Source organism: Hyperoodon ampullatus (assembly GCF_949752795.1).
Source record: "Hyperoodon ampullatus genome assembly, chromosome: X".
Taxonomy (NCBI): Eukaryota; Metazoa; Chordata; class Mammalia; order Artiodactyla; family Ziphiidae; genus Hyperoodon; species Hyperoodon ampullatus.
The window spans coordinates 19,246,446-19,272,689 of NC_136913.1; the positions used below are offsets into that span (position 1 = coordinate 19,246,446).

Genomic DNA, 26,244 nt, shown 5'->3' on the forward strand with positions numbered 1-26,244 from the left:
CTACCAGAGGGAGATAAAAAAGCTGAAGAAGTCAGTCTTGATTATTAAAAGCAGTTACAACTAATGGTTTATTGAGGTTAGAAATGAAAATACTGCATAAAACAAAATATCTTCATTCTTTGTGGCATTTTAAAGATGTGCTTTATTTCTATTTAATTGCTCATAACTATAAGTTGCTAGAACTGAACTCTGTATACATAGCTCTATCCTTCTTTACTTAAGCATTTAAAAAATATTTTTGTTCATCTGAAAAAATTAGCTTTAATATAAATTATATAACATTTAATTATATATAAATAATGATGAAATCCTCTTCCTATAACTGATAACTTGCTTTATCTTACAATTGCCATTTTAAAAGTTCCTGGTATGTGCAGTAATTACATAGGAATTTTATTTCATTAGTCATAACTAGATTATCTTCATGAGTTCTTATGATCCCAATGAATATAATGACTTTTCTAAACATTTATCTTAGGAGACTAGACTTTCTCTATGACCCAATCATTTAAGAAATTATATAGAGCTCTTGTCCAACACCTTAATTCATAAACAGTAATGCACAGTGTTGAAAGAAGTGTGGAGAAAAATATAATAAGCTTTTGCTTATAATTGTCAGAAGAGATGGGTGATTTAATTAAATTTGTAAAATATCAAACCCAGTTACTCTTTATAACCACTTTGCACGTAGTATATGTGTGCTAGAGAGGTCTTAGTCTTTTTAGAATAGATGTTAAACAGTGAATGTTTGACTCAATATCTAGTTTCCAAATATTATGTTCTAATAAGAAAAGTGAAGGTGTACAACTCTCTTGTTAATAAACCTGTAAATTAGGAGCCTCATGATGGAGAGTGTGGTTAGGAGTCAGATTGCCTGGGCTTGAAACCTGGCTTCACCTCCTTTGGCAGACTCCTCAGTTTCCTTATTTCTGAAACAGAGATAATGACAGTTTGTACCACACAGGCTATTGTGAAATAAATGTCAAACACTTAAAACAGTCCTTAGCACAATAGAATTCACAGATAAATTAACATCTTTTAAAATTACATTCATTTTGTTTCACATCAGAGATCCAGGCTCAGCCATTTTTCTAATTGGTACCAACATCTTAGACATATGACATTACTGAAATGACTTTTCAGAATTAAAATCTACTCAATGACTTCTTAATAGTTCCATGCCGTGAACTTACTGCTTCTTGTTTTTATTTGTTACTTATTTTCAGTGAAAACACATGTATATTCAGGTATAGAAATATATAATTGACATAAAGTTATAGGAAATTAACAGTAATTGTCTACTTCACATAATTGTTAAAATATATGCTTTTTCTGAAATGATTGTTGTTAGTTATTAAGTCCCTTATGTTTCAGACTTCAACTTTATTAAAATTAGTACTTTCTAATTTTTGAAGTCAATATTTTGAGATGCAAAGCACTTTTGACGTAAAACTCAGTTAATTTTTACCCGAAGAGAATTTAAAGTAACAGAATCGTCCTTAGACAGGAAAAAAGTCCATTCACAGAATCATCTATTTTTTTTTCTGATTTACTTAAGTGAAAATATTTCAATATTTAAAATGTGAATACTTTCTTGTGATATTTTTTCTTTTAAGGTCCTGTCACTATGCATAATTTAAAGCTTTCATTTGCTCTTAAAGCTTGCAGAATTTGAAGGTTTCTGGATAATCTTTCAACTTTAATGAAGCTTTTTCTAAAATCGCTTTATATAAATGGAAATGGAATCTCACCCTCTTTGTTGGGAGGAGGGGTTGCCACACATTACCTCTGAATTATTTTTTTTAATTTTTGTTTAGAAGTAAAAAAAATTTGTGGGGGCCACACTGTGAGGCTTGTAGGATCTTAGTTCCCCGACCAGGGATCAAGCCCGGGCCCTCAGCAGTGAGAGCACAGAGCCCTAACCACTGGACCGCCAGGGAGTTCCACCTCTTAATGATTGATACAGAGATGATTGGATGTAATTATTAAAACTTCATCAATAAGAAATTAAGGCAGAAAATGTAGGATACCACAAAAGAGGAATGGAAAAAAATTTTATATAAACTATTTTATCATTTTTCTGTCTCCAGTAGTTCTTTAGTGGCTCTGGAGAAACCTACTTTTTATTGTGTAATATGAATCAAGTATAATAAGCTAATAACATCCCAATATTTGAATTTCCCATTGTAACTTATATTTTGCCACAGAACATGTAGTATGGATTTTGAGGGGAGTGAGGTGTGTTCTTCCTTCAGGATATTGAATTACCATGCTGCATTTCGTAAGTTTCATAGGCAATTCTCTTTTCAAGAAATCATTTGATTATGCTGAGTACAGGCTTCTTCAGGCAGACTTTAGAAGCCAGAACATTCAGAGAGGAATTTCTTACCAGTTTAAAGACAGCCTTATTGGATCATGGATTCATCCCCGGGGCAATGGCAATTCTAATTTGATAAGGCTTTTTTTTTTTTTTTTTTGTAAATGAGGTTATAATATACTTGAAAATATTTCAGTTGCTTCACTTATTTTTCTATGCTGTCTTTTTCTTAGGGTATGTATATTAAATCAACATATGATGGCCTCCATGTAATTACTGGCACTACAGAAAATGTAAGTATTCTAACATTTCATATTTTGGTGTGTGTTTTTCTTTTTATTGTTAAACAACTTATGTAACTCACATAATTGAGGTTCACTTCTGAGGACATGACAGATTAGGATATAAAATTAAAAAGACATACTGAGTTAGTAAGTGCTTTTGGGGGGAGAATTTCAGTCATTTCAGTTAGTTTAGAATAGCTGTTTACCTGAAGTAAATCGGATGTTTTTTGTTCACAGCCAGAGATTTGTCTTTGTTAAGTATTTTCTGATTCATGACAAGTTATTGTGACATCTAAAAGAATCCACTTCCATCTGTCAGACAGTTTAGTTTTATTAGGAAACTTAACTCAGGTAAGAAAGAAACATCAGATAAGTCAGGCTTTCTGAATACTTGAAGTATAATTGAACTTAATTCAGTGGAGGGGCAGCATGGTATAGATCAGTGTGTTTTCACAGTGAGGTCTGTCCCTGGACCAGAAGCATCAGCTTCCCTTGGGAATGACCCACCCCAAACCCACTGAATTAGCTCTGGAGACCAGCCTGTTTCTTAATAAGAGATTCTGTTTTAACAGGTGGTTCTGAGACATGCTCCAGTTTGAGAACCACTGCAAGCAGTGGGTCAGAGTCCCTAGGCCTAGGCCCTACACCCAATTTTGCATTTTAATGGCAGTGTAATATTTGGCAAGTCATTTACCCTGTCATTGCTTTAATTTCCTCAACTGTAAATTGGAAATAGTATATCAAATAACACATCATCTGCACTACATACCTCACTAGGTTGTTGTGAAAATCAAATAAGCTAATAAATATGAAATACTATGCTATAAAGAAAGAGCTACAGAAATGTGAAGTGATTGTGTTGGACATTAACACGATCAGTGTAATAGATTTGAATTGCATAATAAGTCATTTTTTCTGCATTTGGTTGTCCCAGATTTCCATCCCACTTCTCTTAAGCAGGTTCTGAGCTCTGAAATTTTTTCTTTTAGAAATTCTGACAGGTTGCATGTTTATACCATGTTCCTTCAAAGAAGACTGAGGTGGAATTAGTTAATCTCAAGTTATTATTGTTCTCAACATTTTACCAGCATTTTCTTTTAAAAAAGACAACATTCTTTTCACCTGATTCACCTATTACTTTAATCATTTATTGATTTTTCCCCCCTCCGCTTCACTTAGTTTCTTGTGAATGGTGAAACATAATATACATTGCAGTTGTATTGTTTTACTGACTTCACATTGATATTAAATAAGAGAGTTATATGGGATCAAGAATATCACTTATATGCATATTGTCAACTATTTAAAATTTTTAAATGCAGTGAGATGCTGTATAAACTGTGCTCTTGTCACTGATTGATCATTCTCATTGGTGTGTACATTCCCCGATACTTTGTTTATTCATTTGTTCATTTAACAAACCTCTGCCTCATGTCTGCTGTGTTCCAGGCTTAGGACTAGGTATTGAAACAATTTTTAAATTAAAGTAGCTTGCTGCCCCTAAGGAGTAAAAGTAGGGGTTTATCAGTGTAAACAGGTAGTGAAATTTGCATAGATAGACAAAGGAAAAAATAGTAAATGTTGCCAAGTGAAATCAGGGAAGGAATCACAGAAATGGTCATTTTGAACTAACTGTATCTTGAAGAATTGATAGGAACATATCTCTCTATATTGTATGGAGTCTGTAAAAAAAGCTTGAGCGCTATATGCATTGCTTATATTACTCAGTAATATTTGATAAATGGATGAGTGACCAAAGAAAGATTGATTCTATGAGTAGTTCAGATATAATCCATATATTAAGAGTCATCATTTCTTTTTTCTTGAAAATATTTTATTATTTTTGGTACCCTCAGTCATTTATCATTAGATCTGTGTTGAGTCTTAGTAAAGCTGCTCACTAAGTGGGTAAGTTATTTTGCTTTGCTGTGCCTTAGTTTCTTAGTTTTCTCCTATGTAAAATGAGGGGTTTGAATAAAATAGCTCTTTTAACACTGAAAGTCTATAGTTTGTATGAATTATTTCCTTTTTTACTCATCTGTGCAAAAAGTTGTTTCGGTTTCTTTGAATTTTATGTATCAACTATCATTTTTTTTACATCATGACTTAGAGCCATTAGCTTGATTTTTTTTTTCATACTCTCCTTTTAAAAGATCAATTATGAGCCAAAAGCACAGAAACTGACTCTATAGTTACAGCTCGGTTTACGAACTTTTCAAAAATGTTACATGGTACTTGTTTGATCGGTTTACGAACTATTCAGAAATGTTACATGGTACTTGTTTGATTTGGTAGGTGCTGTAAAATAAATACTTGTTTTTTCTTGTTATGACACTATTCTTAGGGTTGGGTTCACATCCTAGATGAACTACTCTCTTAATCATATGGTTGTGTTATTACTTCAGTAACTGGAATTCCCTGAGATGCCAGCTAATCTCCGTTTCCAGCCTCTGGCAAATAATTTTATTGGGAATTTTTTAATTCGTTAAATTGATTGTTTTAAGACTTATTTATTTTGGAAATAATTGGAAATTGGAAATGAATAAAAACTAAAGGAACTGGAAGTCACTTTTAAAGAAAATCCTATTCCAGTGTCTCAAAAGTAGCATTTTACTTTGCAGATTGCATCACCACATCATTCTTCTTTAGCTTTCAGTAGATACGCATGAGTAATATTACAGTATTTATAGTTGTGTTTGATAACACACATATGAATACACAAATATATTTTTTCATAAAAACACATTTCCTGTATATTCAAAAGTCCATATGCATATTATCATTAAAATGTCTAATAATATGCATAATCAACAATCGATAGTCACTAGAGGGAAAATAAAGAATGTAATTTTAAATTAATTATCCATACCTACAATATTATAAAATTTCTGTCTTAAATCTCATTTTAGTTTCCTAAAGACGTCATAAAACTTGTCAACATTAGCTTACCAAAGTTGTTTTTTGCTTGTTTTTGTTTTTAATGTCTTTGGGGAGTAAAGGAAAAAAATGATAAAATTGTTACATCCTGTAGAAATGCTGGCATTTTAGTTTATTTAATGTGATTTTATTTGCCTATATGTTACACTGTATGAAACATAAGAAATAGGATTCTCTTGTAGTTAGATACTTAGAGAGAGAATGTTATATAATATAACTTTGAACAAGTGGCAATCCATCTTTTAATTTGCTTTTCTCATTTATTCAGGATTGATGGTATTAATGATGAAATAAATTAGCAATTTCATCATTAGTTGACAGAGCTTTGATGCTGATCATAAGCATGTACTTGAAAATACTTGTTTGCTGACGTTAATGTGAATTATTTGTATTAAATGAAAAAGATCAATGTTTAAAAAATAATGTTTTGACATATATATTTTTGAATCAGTTGCCCAATAGAGCCTGAGAGGGTTGTCTGTTTAAAGTGTGCAGTTATCATTTTCCCTTAATGCTGTCAGAAACATATTGGTCTTTTACAACATAAATACCTATATATTGTTTTACATTCCTGCTTTCTGTCATTAGTTATACATAGAATACAAATAGTATATCAAATATTAGTAACCATTTTTGCTAGTTTATTTTCTTGAAGATTATAATTAACTCTTGATCTAATTTAAAAGGGTGAACTTACTGTAGTGTTTCCACAGAGAAGAAATGACTGATAAAATTTATGTTCTTTATCATTTCCTTTATGTTAAATTTAGTCACCTGCAGATCGGTGCAAGAAAATCCATGCTGGTGATGAAGTGATTCAAGTTAATCATCAGACTGTGGTATGTATAATTACCTTACAAGTCAGTGGGAGGCACTAATATAAAGATTGCCTAGAGCTTTGAAAGAATACCAGTGGAATGAAAGGCCTGTTTGTGTACAAAATAATTGAATAGCCTTTTAAAAAATAACTATTTTTCTTAATTATCTGAAGAAATGTAAGGCATAGTTTTAAACGAACATGAGGAAATATTGGTGGTGGCTGAGTTTAGATGTACATTTCTATATGGACAGGTGCAGGATAATATTACTCTATGAACTGGGGTGATCATTTTGGAATAGAAATTAAAGTGACAGTGCATACAAATTCAACCTTTTCTTGATATAACTTTTAAGTTTCATTTTATAAATTATCAAATTACCTAGTAGATATGTTTTGTAACAGCATACATTCATTCATCTACTTTAACATTGATTTGTTCATTAAAGCAGATTGGTTTATTTTAATGTCAGTTTTTAAATTTTAAATTGGAATAGCTGAATTGGCTTTTCATTTCCCAAAAGAGGACTATAGTTGAAGTTTTAAAACTATTGCACTTAACTAAATAAGTTCATAAAATTTTTTTGCTCTATGAACCTCACAACTCCCTTTCTAGCTAAGAATGACAGTGGCATTCTGTGCCTATGGTAGATTTTCAACGGCAATTTTTCTTAATCTTAGATTTAGAAAATGAACATCATCTGATTTTCATTTTGGACTACTTTCTGTCTCAGTTGATCTATCTCTGCCAAACTAAAGTATAAAGGTTTTTTTAAATGAAGTTAAAATTAAAATAATCTGATTATTGATTAATAATCCCCATTTTAAAAGAAAGTGGTTTTTTTTCCTGGTAAATATTCACTTATGGCTCACTAACTCTTCAGAGTGAGTAATTATTTCCTGTTGTACCTTTTAACTAAATTTGGTTTTGCATGTTCTAGTCATAGAAGAAAGGCTGTATTTTGGGGGTAAGAAGACTCATGTGAAAAGTCTGATCTTTCTCAGTGATTCTGATATTAAGGCAGACGCTATTTCAATTTTGGTTTTGAATAAACTGAGAAGTTTGTGATATTTTGGAGAGGCTCCTGAACACTGATAATTAAAGTTATGATGTTTCTTCAATGAGTTCATTATCTAAGTGAATAAAAGTTAATGAAAGTTTGAAAAATTAAATGTGTGGGTGTAAAGTTAATACTAATTATTGTTAGTTAATTAATGGAGAATATTGGTAATCGACAGAGCCTATCTACACTGTGACAGTTTTGATGATAAGTTCTCATTACTAGAAACTATACAAAGTGATTGTCTTGAGTAAAGTTTCTTGTCCCCTAGGATGAGGATTTGGGGCAGTGGGATAAAGCAGCTGCTTCTTCTAATGTTCATGCTGCCTCCATTTCTACAATGTAACCTTAACAAATATGACATCTGTTGGATAGTTGGGCCTATTTCCAGTTGGTCAATTCTAAGAGGGTAGAGATTAGTCTCTAATGAAAAATAAAATTGTTAAAATGATACTCTTTGTGGAGCAGATTCTCATGTCTATTGTATATGAAAGTCTTTAAAAGACTTCAAGTGAACTAATAAAATCTCTATGGATTGGTGATATTTATATACTGTGAGAATGTGTCAACACATCTTTGCATCACAGGAATATTCTAAAATATTAAAAACTACACAGAATGATGGTTGGGGGAACTTGCTTTCAGTTTTTGCTCTGAAACTGACTTACGGTTTTAAGTGAGTCATGGTAACTATTTAACTTTATCTTTTTAATAATAATAACCATAGCCAACACTTACTGTGTTCTTACAGTGTGCCAAGCGTCATGTTAAGTAGTTTACATATTTTATGTCATTTACTCCTCACAATAATCCTATGAAGAAGGTGTAAGTGGAGATTGAATGATTATTTAACCCACCCACAGCTCAAAGCTCACTAACTACAAGGCCCATGCTCTTACTTCAGTTTTATTATACTCCTTCCCCAAAGTCAAATTATAAAATTATCAAACAAAGGGGGAGGAATTCTAATAATCCTGTAAGTAAACCCCAGGATTCAGGGAGAGATTACATGGAGCCAAGGGTAGAGAAGAAGAGAGGAAGTGAGAATTTACATAACTGGGGTGGTGGTTCAGCTGAACTGAAATTAGAAATGGGGTTGAAATTTAACTTGACTGCCACTTCTTCACTCACTCCTTTCCTTCAGATAGACAAGATATGTAAAACACAATGCCAGGCACACATGAGGAGTTCAAAAGAAACTAACTTTCCAACCTCCCTTCCTCCCTTTTACCTACTACAACAGTTGGGCCAATTGGAGCCCAGTTCCTTGACAGACTGCTACTACAACCTACAAATTGATTTTGGATGATAATAGAGACATTCTCTGTCAGGAAATTATGTTGAATTCCATGAAAGTAGCCTTCCTTAATAGTGTGATCAATTACCAGATTGTCTTCTTTGTGTTCAAGTAGAGGCATAGTTGTGCAAGAATGGTACCTTTCATTAAATGCACCCTACTCTGTCCTCTTTTTCTTGCTATTGCCTGCATTGTGGTCTGTGCAGTGCTTTTAACTTCTTACCAGACAATATACAGAGGTGGGGAAATGGACATTATCTGAGTTTTATTACTACAAAAGGCTTGATAGGTTGTTAAATTAGTTGAAACAAGTATAAGTTATTTGCAGTCTGCAATTACCCCTTCTCTCCCTGCATTCATAACCAGGGACATTAGGGGTTGGTTATGATGTAATAATTACATTAAAGTACGGCCTAATATATTTGAAATACATATTTAATGATATTTTAATCCAGTAATTAACTGACCAGAATAGTGAGATTTTGCCAATATTATTCTATACCAATTTAGATTCAATAATGAAAAGAGTAATGTTCAATTTTATATTTTGAATGTTATTAGCCCAGTTAGTAGTTTTCTGTAATTCTAAAATTTCCTACTGCTACAGGTAGTAATGTACAATATAAAATTTGATAACTTTTCTTATTATAAAATACCTAGAAAAGCAATGTGAAATTTATCCCTAAGAGTATGAGAAAGTTAAATAATCGATGAATTCAGATACTATTTTTTGAAATTGCTAGTATGGTATATCTTCAAGATGTCCAATTAGATGTGTGTGTTTGTGTGTTTCTAGTTTGCTCTTTTTTTAAAAAAGTACATTTTCTTATTTGAAATGAAACTGGAAGTTTTATGTCCTTTTTCACGTTGCTATATTCTTTATTATAAGTGGCTTTTAAGCTTTTCTATTCAACATACTTCTGTGGCTGAGAAACTGTGGCTACCAGGTAGGAAGAAGAAAAAATCATGAACATCCAAGCAAAGCAGACTGAGTCCTATTGCATGTCTTCCCTGCCAGTGAAGATCCAACTCCTCAAAGGCTGCTGGAATCTCCCAAGATTTTTTCCACTTCATCTGCCACTACATTCCTCTCTGGGAGATACCTCGGCATAGTTTGAACCAACAACTCTGCCCTCATGATGCACTTTTAACACTTTTTTTTTGTTTAGCTGATGAGACTACTTATAGTTATTAAATCTATCTGGGCGTATTCCTAATGAATCTGTTAAAATTTCATGTCAATGCTGTTTTTGGTGTGTAAGTGTTATAAAGATTCTATCCATACTAAAAACAGATATTTTCTTCTTAGGAATATGAGTTGAAAAGAGTGGGGTATGTGATGGTTGAACCAGCATTTGGAAAATTTTCCTTTTATTTTGTGTATATACTAAAACATATTCACTATTATTTTGGAAGGTCTTCTGGAACCTGGTGACTACATTATGGCAAGAAATGGTTCAATAGATGGGGCTATAAATCCTACTGGGAAATAACTGGGTTGGGATACTCATGAAGAATATAGACTACAACAAATAGGGTGTTAGACATTGATCAGTGAGAGATGGAAGATGAACACTATAAACTAGTGTGTTTTGTTACCCCCAAGTGGTAAACGTTGCTGAACAAGAATGCAGGTGATGGCAGAGGGGGTGAGGAGAAGGGAACAAGTTAAAGGACTATTGAGTTATCTCGAAAGGTCATTCTAGCTTCATTTATGTAACTCTCAATGGCGTCTCCCTTATTCTCTCTTATTCTCACTCTAGTCTCTCATTTTTTACTCTTTCTTCACCCTCTTGTTCCTTCAATCCCAGAACAACAGGCAAGTATTGTTTGAAAGGGAAACCAATGTAATCAGAATGGATGGAGAGTGTGGTGACCCATTAAAACCCAGCTCTCCCTTTCCCTCCCTCTCACCCTACTGCCCTGCCCCTGGACTTCAGCAGGAAGGAAGGAGTGGCTCATTGAGTGGAATCAGTACCACAGTATTGGCTAACACTGATGTGCTTTTTCTCTCTCTCTTAATTTGTTTAATTGTTGTCTTTATTTTTTTAGGTTTTTCTTCTAATTCAGTTTTCTTCCCCTTTCCTTTACCATCCTCATCTCTTCTCACTGGACTATTTCTCCTCCATTCTTCACCTCTTTCAGGGTTTTTTTTTAATTCTTGCCTATTTTCTTCTGTTCTCCTTTCTCAAAAGAGAAAGTATTTATCTTATAATTCCTTATAACCAAAATATTGAAAACTGAGGCCTCAAATGGCAGTATTTGTGGTGCACCTCCTTTCTTATTCCTGTAAACACAAGATGTTGCTGGAATACAGAGATTAAATATTTTAGCATGGTGTTTAACATATTGCTTAATAAATGGTTATGATAATATCCTAAAATAACTCCATTAGGATTCTAAGAAATTGGTATTCTAAAACAGAGCACGTGAATTTTTCTCTTTTGGAAGGGAGAAATATCATGAAGAGACACCAAAAATTGAAAGAAATAATGCATCATAGTTTTCAGTTACTCATAGTAATATTTTATTTCAGGTTCTACCTTATATAGTATGTCATTTATGAGATGGTGGTAGATTTTTTTTCTTTTATTTTACCTTGAATATCGTGGATTTGATGAGATGTGTGGAAACTGGTTTTGAATTGCCACATATTGATATATATTTTATTTTCCCTAGAGAAATCAATTCATTACTTTATTATCCAATATAATATTTTATGATTTTTCTGTTATCAAACTAAAATTATCTTAAGTCTTTATATAAAGGAGATAAGTTGTATGATACCTTAATATTGGTAACTTCCTGTGAACCAATTTATTTTTTCTGCAGATCTCTGCATCCTGATTTCTTTCTTATTTATGAAGTTCTTATTAGCTTCACCAGGAAAAGACTAATTGGTTTTAAACATGATTAACGCTAATTTATTTTTATTATTAGAAACATCTTTCAGTGTCAACATACAGTTAATATGGTCTAGTTATTTTACATGGAATTTTAGAAGGTTCCCATATTAAGTGATTATTTTGTATGTTTCAAATGTATCTGTTGGCTGATGTTCTTACCTACTCTGGCTTATTAAGTGTGCAACTCATTTGCAAATCAGTGTCAATAACTATATCCCTTTTCCTACATCTATCAGAAAGGCAAAAGTTGGCCAGTCACAATTCCCTGATTTACTTTCTGTCTGTAGTAGGAGTGGGCCATTAGTAGATAACAGTTAACTGCCTAATGAAGATTAAAAATTATTGCATGAAAGGGAAACACATTAGAACATCATAAAATAGGAAATTCAAGAGATAATTATAAAAGTCTCACATTCTTTTCAGGTTATTTAGCCCTAGGATTTAAATATAGGTTTCATCCACTAAATTAATATGCTGATAAGCTTGGTGGCTGAAATTTTAGGTAATGTAACCACTGATCACTTTCACATTCCCTCTCATCTTATTACTCTAATACTGGGCAATAAGGGGAATTTAAAATTGAGACAAATGGCAGAGAGAGTTCACTGTGGCCCCATTTAGAGCTGACACTGAGTTACCTTTTTTGTCTGGGTTGTTGCATTTCTGATAAAATGATTTCTAAAGATAACTTCTACAGTGAAAGTATTTATGACCATTATGGAAGTTCTTAAACTAAAACTTTTTATTAATAAAGATGTAGAATGCTGTTTACTTAGCTATATAAATGCATATATACACATTCTTTGGTTTTGTTTTGATAAATATAGTCATCTATTGCAATATTAGCTAGTATTTTCAAATACACATATCTGTTAAATGTCTACCAGTAAATGACATTATAAAAATTATTCATAGAAAAGCTGTAGATTTTTAAACATGTTACTTTTTGAATACTAGGGCTTTGGTTCCTTTTAATTATGTTTTTCGTTTGGATTCCTAAATTAAATTTAAGCTGAATTTTTCCATAAGTATAGACTTTTTTTTATTCTTCTCAGAATTCTTATAAATAGGATCTATGGATTTTTAGATAACAATGCTTTATTTCATCCCTTAGCTTTGGTGACTAAGACTCTTTATTTTAAAATACACATATTTCCAATGTCTTTGCAAGGAGAACAGAAATGAAACATAGGAAGGAATGGCTGAAATGTAATAATTTCCATATATATGCAAATACAAAATGGTGTTAAAATTTAACCTATGCAAATATCTTTATAAAAATTTTAGCTAAAAACCTGTATTATTGTGGTTCTTTTAAAATAGCTTACTGATTTTGGGGGGAATGAGGTTCTGTGATATGACCAAAGATTCATCCCCACAGTCTTTCACTGTGATGTGATTGTCTTCCTTCTCCACGTCTCCCTAGCAGAGTCTCTCAGACTCACTCAATTTTATGTTTTGGAGAAGTTAAAGAATACCATGAATGATAATGAAATAAAAATAAAATGGGCTTCAATTTAGTTTTCTATAGCATATATGAACGTAAACCATGAAGCCCCAAAAATAAACTTTGGGCCTTCAGAGCCCAAAATATTACCAAATAGTGTATTGAGCTGGAAGAAGGGGGAGAGAGCGGTAGGTTCAAGATGCTAAACTATACCCATAGTTTTTAAATCAGCTTGCCACAGAAGCAGAGATACCAGTGATACAAAGGCTGCAGTTAATATCAGTGTTAGGTAACAGGAGATAATGCAAGTAATAGGATATGGAAATGTATCACCTTTGGTGAAAACATTGTGGGTGATTTGTAGAACTTAATGGAAAAAATTATGATTATTATTTTCTTCCTCCCATGAGCTTCCTCATGAGCCAATCAAGAAATTCTGATTTAACCCTCAGAACTTCTTGGTTACGGAGAAGGACTCCAGGAAGGTGATGTACAATAGGTGAGAAACAAAGTACTAGCTTCTTGTAGTCTCCAATTTGGCTTTCTCTCTTGGACTCCCTGTCCATCTTCAGAAGTGAGAAACCGTGTTCTCTATGCTTTCTCTTTAAATATAACACACACACACACACACACACACACACACACACACACATTATATATGTGACTGTCTGTGAAATGCACATGAAAATATTAACTACCAAAACATATGTGTAAATTCAAATTGTGAGCAGCTCAACACGGTCCAACTTTTACAGTAAAATTAAGCCACATAAAAAACAAATGCTTTTGGGGCTTCCCTGGTGGTGCAGTGGTTGAGAGTCCGCCTGCCGATGCAGGGGACACGGGTTCATGCCCCGGTCCGGGAAGATCCCACATGCCCTGGAGCGGCTGGGCCCATGAGCCATGGCCGTTGAGCCTGCGCGTCCAGAGCCTGTGCTCCGCAACGGGAGAGGACAAAACAGTGAGAGGCCCACGTACCGCAAAAAAAAAAAAAAACACAAATGCTTTGATGTATGCAGTCTTATTTCACTGGATAAGTGCCTTTTAAAGTTAAGGAGACTGTGAGGTGAAGAGTGGCTCAGTGAATAAAGACATAAAATTGTGGAGTTTTTCCTCTAATGAAAATAAAACTTTTTAATTCCCATATTCCTTCTTTTCGAATGTTTGTTCCTTTCATGTTCTCCCAAGATTATCTCTTCTAATCATGTTTGTAAAAATATCAGTACTAAGGTTTTATTTAAAATAGATAACACCTTGGGTCATTTCTGAATACTCTGAATTACCTATTTAAATTACTCCATGTTGGAATTTAAGGTCACATTTTTTTTTTTGCATTTAGTTACTTAACCAAATGCATACCTTTCAGCTTATATTTCTTTATATTTGAACCGTAGGTAATTCTCTGTTTCTATTCAGTAAATGAATAATTGTGGAAGAGCAAAATTAGGATATCTCCAAATATACTATAGTTTAATATTGTAAGACTTTATCATTAGTATTATGTGAAAAAAATAAATTTAGGTGAAGGTGAAGTTTGTAGATTGGTACTCAAATTTAGTAGTTCTAGGATCTTTGAAAGATATTGTGTATCAAAATTCATTACTTCTGAAATGTTTTCAAATGTTTTAGTAATGCAGGGGAACAGAGCACTATAATAAATATCTCAGCACCAAAAAATTTGGCAAAAACAGTGTCATTAGTCTCAGGGTGATGGGTTGTATATTGAATTAAGTCTCTTCAGTGCTTTTAAAAGGAGCAGAAGAACGTTTGGGTATAGTGTGACATATCATCAGACATTCATATAGGCACACTTCAAGTCTCTTTGAAATTTCCTTTGTGAAGGGGTATCATTTATACATTACAAACTGTTAGTAAGAGCCAGTGTATACACAGGAGCATGTGTAATTGTAAATGAATGGATCTGTTACTTTGTCTTCTGAAGGATAATAACTTTGAAAATCTTTTAAGAATGTCCTATCTTCCTGCTTGTATGTGTAGAGATGTTTTCTTGTAACTCCAAATACAGTTGTGACAAAGGTAAAGAAGGTCTAAGTTGATAGACTTACATTCTTACTTTATTTTTTAACTTTGCCTACTTGGGACCATAGAGTAGAGATTCTTTTCATATGTTGGTCAAATAATTCACCAGCTATTGTTTCGAAATCAGATAGGCTAGAGAAAGTCCTAAAGGGGTCAGAGACAACTTCTTCCCTCTGTGTACAAAGAGGAAAGGAAGAGTGTCACCTCTTCAGCACCAACCCCAAAGTCTTTTGTGCATCTAATCTGGGCAACCCATTGTCCAAGGACCTGCCCACTTATGTTGTGTTAACCCAAGAACCCCTGGTATCCTCTTCAGCCTGATCAAAGCAATTACAAGCCCCATCTACAAGAAAGCAGAGCCTCTGGCTTTTAACTCTTGGGATACCTTAAAAACTTTCTTGGACAATTTTAATCCTGTTTGTGTTGTATATAAAATGCATTTCAATGTCCAGGTTGGGGATTACATTTAACTAGTAAGACTTGCCATTGTTTAGGGACACTGCCTTTTGCTACCTGGACAATCAGGAAGGTAATATTAGTAGTTCGGCATATGTGAAAAGCAGATTATCTTTAATAACAAGGCATATTTTGTGTAAGATGTATAAGTGGGTTTTTAAAGGTTCATTCCAATCCATGAACTTAATGTGAATGAAATATTCTATTAAAATATTGAGGAAGAGAAACTTGGACTATGTACAACCACTACAAAATATTTTTCTAGAAGAAAACTTTCCTAACAGTGTTTATATAATAATAAAGCAGAATCTTTCTATGACAAATAGCAACTATATCCACAGTTATATTCCTTGTCATAAATCACTATGACTTTAGGTCTGAAGTATCCAGGATATAAATACTGGTTTTTTTTCAAATGTTCATTTATAAGGAAGTTTATTTGGTAATTTGAGGGAAACAATGTCTATTATAGCTTTAGTATCAAGTATATTACATTTAGAGAAAAATTTAAAACTACATCTTGGTTTTACATACAAAACTAAACTCCCTTTGGAGTTTTAGGCACTTTATTGTCTCTGAAACATTTACATTCTCATGTCACCATATCGTTTCACTAGTTATCAACAAATACTGATTAAGTCTCTGCCATTTGTAAGGCACTGATTGCAGGTATATCCAGACAAATAAGACTCAGTTTTTATCCTAAAAAAAAAAAAACCCTCAAAAAGTTCTGTGAGGGTAAATGATGGGGGGGGGAGGAAAAATATATAACTTTAATAAGAGTCAGTGCATGAAAAAAATGCCACTGGAGAGATACAAACAGTGTACCATGAGATCACATGAGGAAAATAAGGTTCTAGCTATAAGAGGCTTTATGATGGTACTGCATTTAATAAGTGCCATTATGGATATGTAAGATTTTATAGGTGGGAGAAAAATTGCAAGTAGAAGGAAGAACGCTTTTGCAAGGATATAGCTGAGGAGAAAAGCACAGTGTTCGAGGGGAACATAATACTAACTTCACCAACTCTTCCACCCATACTGAACTACCGAAAGTTGCTCAAACTGGTTTTACCTTGTCTCACGGCTTTCTTCACTCCCTCAACCTCCACATCACCTTCACATGTCCAATTCCTAAGAAATTCAGCTTAGACTAATAGGAAACCTTCCCTGAACCCTCAAGAATGGGTTAGATGCCCCTTTGGGAGGCTCCCATTTCACCCTGTATCCATTCTATTGACGTACTTCTTTTAATTTATTGTAAATGTTCATTGACCTGCTCATCTCTCGCCTGTTCATTATGCTTTTTAATGAGTCACAGGTTGCACTGCAAGTACCATTGTATCCATAATACATAGAAGGCACACAATAAATACTTAGTGATTCTATAAGTTATAATATCTAATCTTAAAAACATATTAAAATATTCTAGACATGAGCAAGTCACTGCCTTCAAGACAGTCATTGTCTAATATAGCTGTTCTTAAAATGTGGTTCCCAGACCTGTAGCATCAGCATCATTTGGGAACTTGTGAAAAAAAAATGTAAATTCTAGGGCCCCACCTCAGACCTACTGGATCAAAAACTCTGGGGTTTCCAGGAGAACCTAACACATTCTGAAGTTTAAGAACCACATTAAAGAAAAATAATATGAGACAACTATGGCCATATTGGCAAAGGACCTATTTGAGGAATTGATTCTTTTTTTTTTTAATTAGTTTCTGCTTTATAACAAAGTGAATCAGTCATACATATACATCTGTTCCCACATCCCTTCCCTCATGCATCTCCCTCCCTCCCACCCTCCCCATCCCACCCCTCCAGGCGGTCACAAAGCACCGAGCTGATCTCCCTGTGCTCTGCGGCTGCTTCCCACTATCTATCTACCTTACGTTTGGTAGTGTATATATGTCCATGCCTCTCTTTCGCTTTGTCACAGGAATTGATTCTTTAGTTAGGCCTTTGGAGAGCTTTTCAAAGGTTTTGAGGGGAAGAACACTTCTATACTGTAGCAGTATTTTGGAGCTGCAAAAGATCAGAGTAGAAAGAGCCATTAGGACTCTGTTTTAAGTCTAACAGTCAGGTATCCAAGCCAGAAATAAGGCAGTGAGAGGAAGTATTAATTGCTAGAATCTATTCTTTAGGATACATGTGGATTAAAAAGAGGGGGAACTGTCAAAGGTGACTCCATACTCAAAACTTGAGAGGATGATAGGGAACTTTTTGTTATTGCTGTTGAATGAGAACAGGGAGCTAAGTTTGGTTTTTAAAGTGTTGCATTCATTTGAACTACCACTACTACTATGTTTGTAATCTTGGCAAAGAAAACTTAATCTCTTTTTGCTTCAGTTTCGTCACATGTAAAATGGGTTTAATAGTTTACTTCCTAGGGCTGTCATAAGAATGAAAATATAAGTAAAAGGAATGTAATATAGATAGGGAGAATCTAGCGTAGTGAATTACTGGTGCTTGATTATTCAGTAGCTATTAGTATGGATGAACTGAACTGTTGGAAATATGTCACGAGTTCTTGATAGGGAGCAGGGATGGTTAGAAAGATTTGGGATTCATGCAGCAAGTTGTTAGTGGAAGCTCTGGGAAGAGAAGAAATTATTGTAAGAAGACAGCATGAAATATTAGGGGTAGAACACTTAGCCTAGAGGAAATACCTGCATTTATTGGTTGTAAGGAGGAAGAAAAGATGGAAGACAAGTAATCAGAGATGTGCCAGGACCACATCCTTTTACTAAAGCTCATCTGTTGTCATCTATTTGCACTTTCCTACCCATTCTGCATATTAGAGTTGTAATGTATTGTGGTTTTGGAAGTCTAATCTAATCCTTTAGCCTGTGCAAGAATATTTAAATATCTCTTTTGGTGTTGAGATCACTTTTTCACAAGTCAGCCAATTCCTTTTTGGATGTCTTTGATTATTAAAATGTTTTTCTTCATATGTATCCCAAACCCATTATCTCTTAAAGTTTTGTACCTTATTTAATTCCTTCCTATGTTAGGATCCCATTAGGCTCCCTTCTTCCTTCTTTCAAAGCTCCCTGTATCTCCTTGTATAGAAAGACCTTCATTGCACCCAATGTAAAGAATATTTTACAATCATTTTTCATATTACTGTTGTATCTTCACATGGCTTTTAATTCAGGTCTATCACACTTAATACTTTAAAATCGTAGCCAGAAACTCAAATGAGGAAATGGAAAACTAATCTTGAAAAATGATTAACACGCTTTGATATATTTTACCTATTTTGACGTGTATGTACCGTTACATTTAGCTCCGAACACGGGGCTCCCAAATTTCTTGAAGTTGTAACCCGTATACTTGCCTCATTTCATCATACCATCTACTCATGCCCCCCTATAATCTGTCAACCATAAATATCTCAATAACAGTTAAAGAGAAATAAATTTATTTCAATAGTTCATTACACTTAATTATATGTTCGAAGATGTGTGAAGGTATCACAGAACCAGAGCTGAGAATTATTTTTCCTGGAGCTCTAAGACCATTCCATATTTGCCCTTGAATAGAACGTGGTACAACCCAATAAATGGGGACAGTTGTTAAGAATAATATGCAGTAGAAAAGATAAAAAGTAATGAAGAAATGATCCAACTCAGGGAGCTTGAGAAAGGACTAAGGAAAAAAAGGATTATTCGCATGAGAGTCATGTTGTCTGGTTGCTGTTTATATGTATACAAGTACTGGGATGGGACTGATATAGCTAAAACCTACCTGTTATTAAGGAAAATGTTACACATAGACTCGGAATTACTCAGCCAGCTTCATTCCTATTCATAATTTCCACATGAACCTGAGTTAACACTTAAGTGAGGTATCTACTGAAATCATTCATTGAATTAAAAAAACAACAGATAATGTAGTTCTTGACTTATTGTGCACAGTTGAATAATAATTTTGTTTTTCTTTTGATAATTATATAGAAGTATAATGCACAGAGCAGATGTCATTTCCCGATCACCACCTTTTACTGTTTTAAATAGTGTTATCTTTCTGGTTCTGTTCTTTTTTTGTGGGAATTTTCCATCCATAACAAACAGTCCTAACTAGATACTTCATAAAATTCACGATTTTCTAACTGGAATATTACTTTTCATACACTAGGTCCATTTATTTTATTGATTTTATTGTTTATAAAAATAACATGTTTATTGCCAAAAGTTCAGGAAATAAAAGAATAAAGAAGAAAATATATATTGTAGTCTGTACTCCCCTTTAATGTAACCATTGTTAATGGTGTTGTATAGCTTTCTGTGTTTTCTATATTTATATAAAATTTTTTACAAAAATAGAATTGAAGTACATTAGCTATTCTTAAACGTTTTTCTACACAATTTTTATACCCCATGCTAATGGGCATTTACATAATGTACAGTTTTTCATTGGTTTAAACAGTACTGCAACACACATGTTGCACATTTATCTCTGTGCTCTTATCCAATCATTTTCTTTTGGCAGTGAAAGTAGAATTTGGGAGTCAAAGATAAATACTTCATATGGGTCACTTTTTTAAAGATCTTGCTAATCTTATGTTAGTGAGTGTGGGAAGGCTGATTAAAAAGTAGTAAAGTTATATAATTTTCTGCCATTAAGTAACATTCAGCTATAAAGTTTAAGAGTAACCAAATTATTACTTTCTCATCAAAAAAACAATTTCACTTTCTCATGCAGAAACAATTCTGGTTTTTGGAATTGTGTATTCAAAAAGAGCATAGAGAAACTGTGAAAAAAGCAGGATGAATCAAATTACACTGAACGTTACGCTGGAAAACACCATCTAGCCCTAAAATTTTCAACTAGTCACAATGATTATGTCATACAAGAAAATGGAAAGAAATTGGTGGGTAGAAATCAATGTGTAATTTGTTGTCAAGAGTAGATAGGCTGAAAGACGGGTACAGTCATCATATTGACTGCTTTAGTATAGTTAGCAATTATTTGAATAAATAAAGTAAATGATAAAAAGTGGTTATACTCTTTGTATAAACAGTATGTTTTCTCCCTCCAAATCTGGAACTCAGAAATCTGCTCGCATATTTTTTTGGCAAGCAAAATGAATACTTGGATTTGAGCTAACTTTGCTTTGATTCTTGGCTCATAGAAATGGCTGTAGGGACACTACTTAGCTATCAGAAGAATCAGAATCAAAGTAATGTACCTTTGGGGACATAATAATCTCCACTTATATAGAATGGGAGACATTTGACCAGTTCCATTACTGTAGCTGATCCACATTAATGTGATTTTTCAAAAAACTGGCAGCCTCTTATTCGGGGTAGGCAAGTATCATAATGATCATTTTGATTCATATCTGAGACCCCTGAGGTTTTAAGTATTATAATGTCTTGCTTCTTTTTTGTCCTAACTCTTTCTCTTCACCATCACTCAATTCAGCTATAGTAGAGGTTATAGTTTAAATGAATGGCCACTCATATAAATTAAAGTCTCTCATTATCCTACAGTGGCTATGGTCCAGAGTACATCTTCATCATAGTCTCTGGGATCTGTGCTTTTTTTGATGGAAGTGCTCATTCTTTACAGTTTGAGCATTATTTTCCAGGCAAAAACATGATGAATAGTAGGCAAAGGCACCCATTCCCTTTCATTTAGGTACCTAGGAAGAAACTAGATCACTGTTCAGACCATTTGCTAAGTCCTGCTTGCAATCCAGAATAAATTTTGACCCAATGTATTTATATAAAACACCCTGGAAAATTCTAATCCATTAGTGTTGGAATAAAAGGTTATTCTCTCTTTTAAATGTGAAGTGTATTTTTTAAACCTTGGAATAATAGATATTTTTAATGTGTTCTTTAAAGCATACTTCTAGGATTTCAGATAACTGCATAACCAGCATGTCTTAAAAGCAAAGTAACAAAAATTATTCTGTGTTCAAAAATTTAACATGGATAACAGTAGAGCCAGGTTTCAGGACATTTATCAAGTACTTCTGTTTAATTATACAATATGTTTTGAGGTGATATTCAAATAGAATGGCTTCATTAAATTTAGCACATTATATTTTAAGTTTATAGGGTCTTTTGGAACACATTTCCAATAGCTGCTGCATTAGAGTAGCATTACCTTGTCGTTTCTTATTCTATCTTTATATCGTGGTTAAAGGTTTATTTTATTGATGCTGTCTTCCCCGCTCAGAATGTTTCCTTGGTGTGTCACTACCAGCTACTGGTAGTATAATGTCAGTCTAACTTAGGGACACTTACCTCTAAAAGATGGTGATGAGAAAGCATGTGGTGTAGTTCTTAAGCTCAGGACATTGCCAAATCCTTGTTTCAGGCATGCGGATTTTTAAATTGTACTTGTGAACAAAGCTTGGATCTAGACCTTGTGCAGCATTAATGATGACATAATTTCTTTAAATTCTAAATTACTCCATTGGTAGGATACCATTTTAGTCTCTGCTTCGACTGGTAAATGTCCATTATGTTATCTCATAATGATATGGACTCTAAATGCAATAACATGGTTAATCAACTCAAAAATAAAATTTCTTTCTTGAGTTTATATCTCCTGAAAATTGATAGGATGGTACACCAATTATGTGATTTTCTTTTTTTTTCTTACTAATCTTATTAAAGGGGGAGAACATTAAATCTTTGAATACTGTACCTCAATTTTATTGTAATGATTTTGCTGGTTACCAGGTGGGGTGGCAGTTGAAAAATTTGGTGAATGCACTACGAGAGGACCCGAGTGGTGTTATCTTAACTTTGAAAAAGCGACCTCAGAGCATGCTTACCTCAGCACCAGCTTTACTGAAAAATATGAGATGGAAGCCCCTTGCTCTGCAGGTAATGAAGCTTAATCATAAGTCATACACCATCATTTTAGCCATAGATTATCTCAGTAATGCTTCTTTATTGTGCCTCATCTCAGCAGCATATGGATTAATCTTGTATGCTTTTGAAAATTTGTTTATGAAATGATCTCTTCACAGCTTATCCTAATAGGCTTAATTGTGATGAAATCTCAAAGTTACTATAATTAAAACCCAAATGATAAAGAACTCTGCCTTAATTTGTAAACATTTAAAGCATAATTCCAAAAAACCACAAGTTCTTTGAAGCCAAAATGTGGATAGAAATGAAAGTGAGAGGTTTCACTTTGTGATACAATCTTCTATTTAAAAGTTTTACCCACATATAATTCTTAAGGAAACTAGATGATAGTTTATAGAATTTTTTAAAAACAGGTCATGAGATAAAAAATAGTTGTTTATAAACAGTAGGTAAAGAAACTTTTAGATAGTAATTAAAATCTACCTATTACATTCTTCCTGACTGATCATTTTTCTCTTTTCTACCATGTACGGAGGCAAAAATAGGGAAATTGATGCGTTAGAATTTCTGCATTTTTCTTCAGTGTGAAATGTCACTCCAAAATTACTCTGGATGTCAGTAAATTACATTCATTAAGAACCAGAGGTATCTAGGAAGTTATAAAAATATTATTCTGATTGATAAAGACAAGGAAGTAATACATTTTCTTCCATTTCAGTCAGGCTATAATCTTTAAACATATCATAGAAGAAATTCTTGTTCTTCACAAGACTTGCACTTTTAAAATAGAAGACCATCACCTTCCATAGAAGGTTAATTTTTAAAAATTAAAATTGCCCATTGAAATAGAACATTGCCTGTTGTTCAGATTAAAAAGAAAAGCAATAAATGAAAATGCCATTGTTATCACTGCTATGTAAATTGTTGTTCTATATTAGTACCTTACACCATTCTTAGATTTTTTTCCCTAAAATCCTAAGTTCTTCATACATATGAATGGCCTTATAGATTATAATGATTTCTCATTGTTTAAAACTTTCCTACTTCTTGGCCTCAAAGTTGCATTATACTTAAGTAACATAAAAACATATAAAATATACTAACATCAGGTCTTTAAATTTTTAATGTGAATCTTTCTATTTTTCAAATATACGTAAAACTATATTTAAAAACTATATTAATATGTCCAAATGCATTTGACTTGCAGTATATGTTTATTATCAAAGATTTTTGGTGATCATTAAAGTTGAGAGATCAGTGTTTGACTCATTAATTCGTAGATTAGCAGATCAGACCTTCCCATCACATCATTTTATTTTCTCGCTGCATTATAAGTTGCTTTGTTGTTCCACTCTGTAGTTTTCTATTGACATGTCTTCCCCAAAGATCCTTCTTCAGAGTCCGAGAGGTGGGAACCCTGAAGAAGAGACCCCTTTCAGCCATTAGGTTTCCTTCTCTATATGTGTGGTTAAATTTAACAACTTCTCTCTAGTACCTTCTGTTTCATGGTGAATACCAAAAAGACACTAGTTTCTTGTTGATCCGTGAACTCTATTTGAGGGAATATCTCTAGAAAATAAATTGGTGATTTGGTCCTCTTTTAGATTCCTTTCCACAAGCACTGGAGAATTAAGGTAATGACAATATCTAGTTAAGAATCACTTTTATAGAAAATGCTGAAATAATTGAAAGACCTGCATTTTTTTTTTGCTACACATACATTTGGTGTGTGTATTCAAAGCTAGAGAACAAAGACTTTAATTTTTTAAATTACTCTACATCATTCCTTAATTATAATCATAATAGATGTTTAAGGCACTGTTTCTAGTTTCATTCCTAAATGCCAAGAAATGTGCCTCATCAGATCACTACTTATATTTATTCCTCATTGCCTATTCAGTTACTCTGAGTATATTTGTAAATTTACTTTTTCGGAATGCTGAAATCAGAAAAAAAGAAAATCAGCATTTACATAAGTGCTTATATGTATTGACGTTTTTGTAAATTTATTTCAACTGAATTTAGTTCACCTAAAATGTATTGTCCAGGTTCAGTGCCTTATAGATAAACAATACTGTTAGTGAGGGCAGGGGAGGACCCTGCTTTCAACTTCTTTGAAAATTGACTTTTTACAGAGCAGAAGGAAGAGTATTAGTTTTAATTAAATACTTTCAAGTGGTGGTAAAACAAAGTCTTAGGAGTAAGGGCAATAGATAAGTACTCTAACATACCACACCACCAGCACCAAATCTCCCTGGAATCTATTTTGAAGACCTGAAATTGTACCATTACAGAGTTCGTTTTTGATCATAAGGCTTTGGCTTGTGCTAAAATGCAAAAAGAAACCAGAAGCATAATGGAAACTATGTGGTCAGAATTTTTAGAGGATGTATACAACCAAAGATGGACAAAACTTGAGGGTTCGCTTCCAGAAGGGGAAAAATCAAAGAAATAGTGGGATGAGAAGGTCTTGCAGGCAGTTCTGGATTCTTTGTGACTTTGCCTGAGGCCACATATTTTTCCTAGTGGCTAAGAAAGGACCTGGGATGTGAAACATACGTGCTTAATGTAGCAACAGTCCTCTGTGCAGACATAAGTACCATTCTTACTGTATTCCTGCTTCTGGTATGTGTATGAATACGTTGGAGCTAAAATGCCCATTAACTCACCTAAATATAAATTTTCAGCATTCGAACCTGAAGAATTGGACATTAGGTTATTCCTTTCTTCATAGGCTATACCAGTAGTCTACTAAGAATTATTTAAAATAGAGTTTACAAAAAGAAACAATCTGTGGCATTTATTTAACCTCAATATGTCTATTTTATCTTTTTCTTATACAATACCAGGCTTAGCATTTTCAGATAAAATATGGCAAAGTTTGTATAATGGGGAGGTAGATGCTAATACATGCCTCTAAAAAAAAGAACAACTTCATTCTAACAAAGGAATAATTATTTTTTAAACTAATAAGGAAATAATTTGTACCTATACAACTAAAACATAACCTTATCTACCCTAAGGTAGAAGATTTTTAAGGAATATCACATGTTTTAATGGAAGTTCTAGAGTGAATAGTAGCTTCTATTATTAATTAACTGCAATGATAAATTTTAATTTGGATTTTCTTTTGAAAATCATTCATGGAATTATAGCCAAATAAGCAAAAGCATACAATTCAACTTCATGCTCACAGAGCAATTTCATTAGCACATTTCATGAAATTTGGCAGCTCTTTTGTTAAATTTCTGACTTCTCAGACATTTTGCAATAGAACTGAAAGACTTAAAGCTACTTTAGTCAAATACTACAAGCAGATTTAATCTGGACTTGAATTCTGTTGTCATCGGCACCCATTCATATATAGTAGAGATGTTTTACCTGAGGTAGAATCTTTATTCTAAGAAAGCAAACTAGCAATTCCTTGCTTTCTGAGAACTGTTTTTAAAACACGTCCTTAGTAGCACCCTCTACTAATGTCCTGGATTTTGGTAAGCATGGTGATTGCTTATGGCCAAGTTCTTCCAATTCGATGACACAAATCCCGGGGAATTATGGATAGACCTCAATGTATATTTTTTGATGTTTGTGGTTTTAAATTAGTGTGCATAGGTCACCAGCTTGCACAGGTGGTGTCATTTTCTTCTTACAAGAGATGTATGGGAGAATTAGCTGGACACTGGCAAGAATGTTGATTGAAATCATCACTGGGAATCAACAATTTTTAAAAACATTTAGGAACCCAGCTTTTTTTTTGGTGAGAATGCATCTCAAAAATAATCACTAAAATCAATGCTGGAATTTGATATACTGATATAGGTTTCATTAAATACATTTTTAGTATAA

At 33.3% G+C, this 26,244-nt stretch overlaps 1 protein-coding gene across 4 annotated transcripts in view; it reads left to right on the forward strand.

Moving 5' to 3' along the window:
• CNKSR2 (connector enhancer of kinase suppressor of Ras 2) overlaps positions 1 to 26,244 on the forward strand; it is a gene marked incomplete at both ends in the record, with an annotated part of 259,781 nt that overhangs the window by 117,689 nt on the left and 115,848 nt on the right. For 2 of the 4 annotated variants that reach the window (XM_079727709.1, XM_079727710.1), the window contains 3 exons: positions 2,551 to 2,610; positions 6,309 to 6,377; positions 22,264 to 22,410. In XM_079727709.1, coding sequence (XP_079583835.1) covers positions 2,551 to 2,610; positions 6,309 to 6,377; positions 22,264 to 22,410 — 276 coding nt within the window. The remainder of the gene's footprint in view (positions 1 to 2,550; positions 2,611 to 6,308; positions 6,378 to 22,263; positions 22,411 to 26,244) is intronic. The other 2 variants (XM_079727711.1, XM_079727712.1) reach the window with 1 other exon arrangement.